At 41.5% G+C, this 7,753-nt stretch overlaps 1 protein-coding gene across 1 annotated transcript; it reads right to left on the reverse strand.

Moving 5' to 3' along the window:
- Positions 1–7,551, reverse strand: LOC118409669 (tubulin-specific chaperone cofactor E-like protein). Its single transcript, XM_035810851.1, has 5 exons — positions 7,398–7,551; positions 7,054–7,140; positions 4,443–4,604; positions 3,497–3,774; positions 1–1,999 (listed from the first exon to the last, which is right to left on the reverse strand). Exons 3-5 carry the CDS (start codon positions 4,576–4,578, stop codon positions 1,037–1,039), a joined length of 1,377 nt encoding a protein of 458 aa, XP_035666744.1. The 5' UTR covers positions 4,579–4,604; positions 7,054–7,140; positions 7,398–7,551; the 3' UTR covers positions 1–1,036.
- Positions 7,552–7,753: the final 202 nt, after the last annotated feature.

Here is a 7,753-nt window from a genome sequence, read left to right on the forward strand (position 1 = left end):
TACGTGTTGTAATAGTCTATTGCAGATGTACATGCATTTGCATACGTTTATAGAAAGAATGATAAAACATTGATCTCATCATCTGTACACCATTGCAATGTTTACATGCATGTCTTTGATATATCTTCTACAGTTCCTTCACAAAAATGAACGATAATACAACATGTACTTCTATATGTAAGATTTTTTTCACCCTAGTAGTTTATATTACCCTTGGGTAAAATGGTATCTAAATACCTTAATTTGACAGTATATATCAGCAACATGATTACTTGAAAAGTTCACATTTTAGCCAAAATTCTGCATATTCTATATCAAGTCCCAGCCAGAATTTTCCATGAATTTGTACCAACAGTTGAAGAACCAGGTCTCTTTCTAAGTGTAAAAACAACTTTTTTACACACTCGATAATTACAAAACACAATAAAAATTGTCACAATGGGGAAGAATATTTGTCTGTCTAGATGTTCTATATCTCTGGTGGTAACATTATTGGCCACATGGAGAACCAATTGACCCACAGTTGTCATAGAAATAGACATCATACCTTGAGTTTTCTTGATAGTAATGCAATGTATGTATGTAGTCAATGCATGGCAGAGGTTTGTGCGTAGTTGTACTTGGTTTGTTGAAATGCTCTTTCCCAAGGCTGTACATAGGTGGGTTTTTTTTCTTCACAAAAGCGACTTGCACAAGATTAGCCTGGTATCCAGCCTTTGCAAAAAGGTATTTGCTGAAAGGACAGACTCCGGAGCTATAATACGGCTGGATACCAGGCTAGCACAAGGCCTCCTTACAAGGCCAGCACATATAAAAGGATGACATACATCCCTGAGAGCACACAACACTCCTTTGGTTACTCTTTAAACTACATATGTCTGCCTTATAGACTCAACTTTATGCACTATGCAACTATAATGGGTTCTATCAATCCACTAAGTTGAAATGTTAACCTTTCAGCGTTTTACGAACCCAGGATTCTTCAAGGTCTCTCCAACAGTCACTTAAATCCTACGATGCACAAGACACTATCGTCTCACATCTGCAGCTCTTTTTTAGCCTGGAACTTGTCCGCAGGACCTGAGCCTGACTTTGGCGGGTTCTTCTTAGATGGAGATGACGGCACGGAGGGAGGCCTGGGCCATATCAAGAGCTCGTGTCCGTCCCTGATCTGGTAGGAATACAAGTTCTTGTCGTATTTCAGTTCCTCGGTATGACAGATGTGCCCGTCGAAGTTGAGGTCCGTGTTGATGTGAATCACGCGGATCTTGTTGGGCGGCAGCCCGGTCCAGTCCTTCAGGCTCCTCTTGAACTCTTTCAGAGTCTGCTGTACATTCAGGTCCATCACCTTCACGCTTTCTTCAAACTTGACCTGGACGTGAGCGGTGGTCTGTGGCGTCAGGTCGACCTCAACCAGCGGGTCCAGCACGCCATGGATGCTGACGAGGGCGTGGTATCTCTCCGGCTTCTCCTCGCTGTCCAGGAAGTGTCGGATGAAAGCCCGCTCCGCGTCCTCTCTCTCCGCTTCGCTCACAGAGCTCCCGTTCAGGCGCACGATTTGTGGCAACCTGGCTATAACCATCTGCCTTCTCAGCTTCTCATCTGAGATGTCGTCAAGAAGAGGTACCCCCAGCATCCGGACGTCCTTCAACTGATTTAAACTGTTGAACTTCTCCAGACTCTCCCAGGAACCCACCCCTGTGTTGGAGATGTTCAGCTTCTGCAGGCACAGGAAAGTCTCTTGCAGCTGTTCGGTGGGGGCCTCTATGTCCTTGAGCGGCACCTCATGCATGACCAGGCTCACCAGACTGGGGAAGGTCTCACCAAGCTTGCAGACCTCGGCCCAGCTCTGGAGGTTGTTCCCGTTAAAGTGGAGGATCTTCACGCTGGGGAACGACCGAGGTGGTTGGTCTACACCGGAGTAGTTGTTCATACTTAGATGGAGCTCCTCCACATTTGGTGTCTGCTCCAAAATGTTATACACGGTCTTCCAAGGTACCTGGGGAGACATTAGAAACACAGGCATTGCAATAAATTGTTTGACTGTATCGAATCTTCTACATAAAAGCTGCTCTTAATGCCCTCAAGTTGTGGATGTCAATGGAAATCTCCAAAGCCTTCAGTTAATCATTCAAAAATTTTTACGTTTACCGGAACCCTTTTAAAGTGTATTAATAGTCTACTATTGCACAGTCCAAATCATTTCCAAAAACAAACCCTCCTATTTTGCATACTTTACTATGACTGATGACAATTAATAAATAGGCATTTCTTTTATTCAATGTTCTAAGATTGTGCCTGTGTTCAATTTGTGCTTTGTAGGTACATGTATCTCTTTGAGCTCACTTATGGAACAGGTGCCTCCAACACATCATAATACTGTACAAATGTATACTAGAACATAAATGTAGAACTTAGACAAGACAGGGAAAAGACAGAAGAAAAATTTGCGGTGGTTTTGAGTTCGCGATAAAAAAAAAAACACTACAAAAATTGCTGCATTTATAGTAATTGTAAAACATGATACTGTAAATGCAGAAATGTTTGCGGTGGATTGATGCTCGCGGATTTCGCGGTGACCACTTCACCGCGAACTTAAAACCACCGCGAATATTTTTCTATTATGGTATTAGACTGCAGTCTATGGTGTTACCGCGAAATTAAATCCACTGCAAAAAGTCCTTTTTCCCGCTACCGCGAAACTAAATCCCCATGCATTTACAGTAGTAGTACCTGAGTACTGTTGAGTACGAGATGTCTGAGTTGTAGACAGGAGGGGACATCCAGCCAAGTAGGTACATAGTATTACGTACATACATGTATATAGATACTATATATGATAGAAGTTTACCTGAGTACTGTTGAGTACGAGATGTCTGAGTTGCGGACAGGATGGCACATCCAGCCCAGCGGGGTACATACATACATACATACATACATACATACATGTATATAGATGTTATCTATGATAGTAGTTTACCTGAGTACTGTTGAGTACGAGATGTCTGAGTTGCAGACAGGATGGCACATCCAGCCCAGCGGGGTACATACATACATACATACATACATACATACATGTATATAGATGTTATCTATGATAGTAGTTTACCTGAGTACTGTTGAGTACGAGATGTCTGAGTTGCGGACAGGATGGCACATCCAGCCCAGCGGGGTACATACATACATACATACATACATACATACATGTATATAGATGTTATCTATGATAGTAGTTTACCTGAGTACTGTTGAGTACGAGATGTCTGAGTTGCGGACAGGATGGCACATCCAGCCCAGCGGGGTACATACATACATACATACATACATACATACATGTATATAGATGTTATCTATGATAGTAGTTTACCTGAGTACTGTTGAGTACGAGATGTCTGAGTTGCAGACAGGATGGCACATCCAGCCCAGCGGGGTACATACATACATACATACATACATACATACATGTATATAGATGTTATCTATGATAGTAGTTTACCTGAGTACTGTTGAGTACGAGATGTCTGAGTTGCGGACAGGATGGCACATCCAGCCCGACAGGGATGTCTCCACACAGCGGGTTGTTACACAGGTTCAGGAACGTCAGGCGCGGGATCTGCTGCATGATCTTGAAGACCTCCTGCCATTGGCTGATGCAGTTCTGCGTGATGTCCAGCTCGGTCACCTGTCCGCACAGGCGCGACACTTCCCCCTCGTCCCCTCCGCAGGTGATGCCAAAGTCGTGCACGGCCAGGACTGGAGGCAGACGCAGGGTTCCTACATAAACATACCAGTATGCAAAACCTTTGTTAGAATGGAAGCCTGGCTGATGGGAGAAGTGCATCTGGTTATTTATCTAGTCACTTATGTTGTCGTTAAACATACATTTACCTATTCCAAAATCTGAAATGAAATTGGCCCCTGCAGTTCCAGAAAGGGCCTCTTGGGGGCCTACAGCCCCCTCTCTCTGCCCCATGAGCTATCCAACACATAAAACCATGGCATGCCAAGAATAATAGATGTGAAATCCATAAGTTTGCTGCAGTACTGTAGAAAGCCGCTGGGAGGCCCATTACAGATCTTGACCTTTGTTTTAACAAGGAGGTTATGTATCTCTATATAACCTCCTTAGTTTTCAAGGCTACACCCAGGTTACAAATATTACAAGGATCCGTCCACAGCTTATTATTGGACTAGTTTAACTGTAATACCCAACACAAAAATTGGACTCACCCAAACATCCATGTAGCTTCTCAAGTTATGCTGTCCATAGACATACAGCACTCAAAACATAACCTTGGCAAAAGTATTTTCAGAAGCAAATTCAAGAGCCATCCTGTCAAACTGAAATGCCCTGAAGACATTTCAATAATGGGACGTAACAAAAGACTTGTAGTTGTACAACAGTACACTGGGTGTGTCTGTAACGGCCTGGATGTACTAACCAGAGGCAGTCTTGCCGGGAGCGTTGGAGGCAATGAAGATGTTGCCTGAATTCAACTTGGGGAGGTCGTCGTCTAGGGTCGAGTACTTCTGCCACAAGGCCTGTGGTAGGGATAGCGCTGGCTTCTCCTCAACCATCTTCTTATCTTAGGTAACTGTGACACCTGCATGCATAAACCACAAATGTCAGCTTCATTGATTGGAATTAACAACAACGAGTGTGGAATGACCTCCAGAAAAAAGGATGACACAATAGGGTACAATTTACAAACATACAGTAGGCTGTTGAAATTTCCAGTGAACTTAGCACAGATAGAGCTTCAACACAGAGAAGGGCTGTATTTGAGGTGTTGCAATTGATTGCACGTTAAAAAGTTATCAGCATCTTTTAAAAATAAATAGGAAAATGGTTAAATATAAAAAGAAGTAACATTTCAACATGTCATCATTACAACACTGCATGGACACACACTTATATCGATCCCTTCACCTGAACTTTTGCACTGCAACTTGATTGTGCAATGTTCTCCAGGCAGAGGTTTCAATCAAGGGGCTATTAGTAGTACTGATTGGCGGCAATTTTTTTCATCTATGTCAGAGTAATTAGATTTAGTAAGGTTGAAGTTTTCCGTTTTGTAGCAGAGGTGGAGGGAGGTAGACAAAAAAATTGTGGCCACTACAAGCCCCTCTGCTTGCAGAATAATAATTGTACAATAGACTGACACAAAATATTCCAACTGACTGCATGAACATGTAAATTGTAATACAAGTAGAGAGATTTGTATTGCAAACAATTGAGAAGTTAAAAGGTGCATCGGAATATACAGCGAACAATTTAGCTTTATACATGACAATAAAATTAAGATGACATACAGAATGTGTTTTGCTTCGTCTGATTGGCCCGAGCAGGTTATTCTATTTCCAGGGATGATGTCATCCTTTGTTTAACTACGTTACGTCATGTACAAAATCGTTTATGTCTAGCTCTTGCCCAAAGTAATTTCATTTGCAATGTTTGAACAAGTCAGTGTAAATTTTGACAGAATGCATTTTTGTAGAAATAAATATCAATTCCTGTAAGCTAGGATTCAAGTCAGCAACCTTCAAATCCAGGAGCATGATTATTCATTCAGAACACTAGACAATTCCAATTGCTATCTGTGGCGACCCTGACTGCAAACTACATTACATTACTATTGATCCAGATGGCGTCAAGGCAAGCAATATTACTACTAGTCCTTCTGGCTCCTTGGACACGTCCTTGTCCCAACATATATGATATATACCAGTTCTAAGCTGAACCTACACGATTCAAACATTAACAACAAAACATTGACACTTTTTCGTTAGACTTAAAAGTGCTGCAGATACAGCTTGTATGTTTACATGTAAGCATACCGGCTCACCCCTATTCTTCAGTCTTCTCAATACGAGTGTGTGGGGTTCTTTTAAGTATTAACGCTGGTTCACCTTTATCCGAGGGTAACCTATATCCGTTGTTTGTAAAAAAAAAACATCATATTTTGGGATATGAAGTCGACTGACGGTGGTTTCAAATCAGAACATTTTGAAAATATTGCAAATTTGAAACCACCGTCAGCAGACTTAATACTCCTAAATGTGCTGTTTTTAAAGACAACGGATAAAGGTCACCCGGCCGACGGATAAAGGTGAACCAGTGTTAAGTGCAGAGGTTTGATGTTGAGGCTTATCCTTGTGTAAAAAGCTCCCTCATAAATGGGGCCACCTACTTTCACCATCCAAAATGAAAAATGCAACAAGTCAAAAGCTGGGGCTAACCCTTAAGACATTGGTAGAAACAAATTCCGTCTCACAGATACGTTACAAGCAGTGTGTTTGCTATATATCTAAGATGAATTGGTTTGGATTCTTTAGATAAGAATCGACCAATGCTGCCATGAGTTCAGCTTGTTATTACAGCTGTATAAGCACTATAACTCACCTTGAAATTTACCCTGTAGCATGAAATTACTTTGCAATTCTGCAATGTGCAATCAAGGAGGTTATATAGGACCTCCTTGGTGCTATCAAATTACACTAAAAAGTTGCACTATAAGCGTTAATGTCCTATAGTACGAGCATAACATATGCTTTGTCATATTTGAGATCAAATACAGCGTACAACACATGTACAAGCTGCATCAAATTTCAAGACAAAGCAACTGGTGTCACATTTCACACACACTTAAGAAGACTAGAACAATCGTGTTTTCACACGATACCGCCCCACTGTAATGAGTTTCATGCCTTCAACACACGGAATATACAGGAGCATTGGCAGTTGTCGTCGACCGAGACAAATGGCCTCCATTTAATTTGAACTAATGAACGTTATCAGCGAAAATTAAGGCCGGTACAACCACTTAGAAGAGGGTCTGCATGGGGAGTTCCGACAACGATTTACGCTGAATTTAAAAGAACCCCCTACGTATTACGCTAAATCAAGGAAGGCAATTACGCTAAATTTGGTCGCCTCGCTACGAATTACGTAGATAAGATGGTTTTCCCTACGAATTACGGGAAATAAAATTGGCTGCCTACGCCTTACGTAAAAGAGCATGCAGACCCTCTTAGAACTAGACACAACCTTACCTTTTGAATTCTAAAACCGTCCCCAACTCAGATGCACGTCTCCATCGATGGCTTCAGGATTGATAGCTTGCAAATCGCCTCTTCAAACTGCAGACAGACAAAAATCTAATCTGTGACTCAACTACTAAAATTAAGGCTGATTTCAAACTCCAACGTTCGAGCCTTACTGCAGGTCAAGGACCCTTCACCTTTGCCCCCACCACACAGCTGACAGATTTTTTTTGGTCAATGACTCACAGCTGTTTTTACGCCGACGTTAGACAATTTCAGCCCGTTAAATACGACAGTTTGAACGTAAAGATGTTCTTCTTTGTGTGGGAAATTCTGGATAGAGCGAGGCAAACCTGAATTTGACGCGACCTCTGACTGGAAGCCGTCTGTTTTCAGTCGCGGTGTTGTTGTTGTTTCAGGTCCCAGCCGGCGGGATAGACTAATACTCAATAGGGGTGCTATATCTCAAAATGGATAATTATTTTGAATATTAATAATGTGAATATATTTTTGGTTCCATAAACGATATAATCAAATGTGTTATTACTCATTTTTAATTATTTGTTAAAAAATGATGTTTTATTATGAATTTATACTATAGTATACATTAAACACCCCCTTTACTTCATGGTAGCGTTTAACTTTGTCTGAAAATAGAAATCGGCGTTGGTGATAATATTTGTGAGATTTATTTGAGCTTTCCAAATTC

The sequence above is a fragment of the Branchiostoma floridae genome, chromosome 2 (assembly GCF_000003815.2).
Source record: "Branchiostoma floridae strain S238N-H82 chromosome 2, Bfl_VNyyK, whole genome shotgun sequence".
In the NCBI taxonomy this organism is placed as follows: domain Eukaryota; kingdom Metazoa; phylum Chordata; class Leptocardii; order Amphioxiformes; family Branchiostomatidae; genus Branchiostoma; species Branchiostoma floridae.

Excerpts from the sequence above, each read along its gene's own strand:
- LOC118409669 (XM_035810851.1), bottom strand. The coding sequence starts at position 4,578 with ATGGTTGAGGAGAAGCCAGCGCTATCCCTACCACAGGCCTTGTGGCAG. Across the intron at positions 3,775-4,442 it reads TCCCGGCAAGACTGCCTCTG|GAACCCTGCGTCTGCCTCCA; the intron begins GTTAGTACATCC and ends ATGTTTATGTAG. Across the intron at positions 2,000-3,496 it reads TCGTACTCAACAGTACTCAG|GTACCTTGGAAGACCGTGTA; the intron begins GTAAACTACTAT and ends ATGTCTCCCCAG.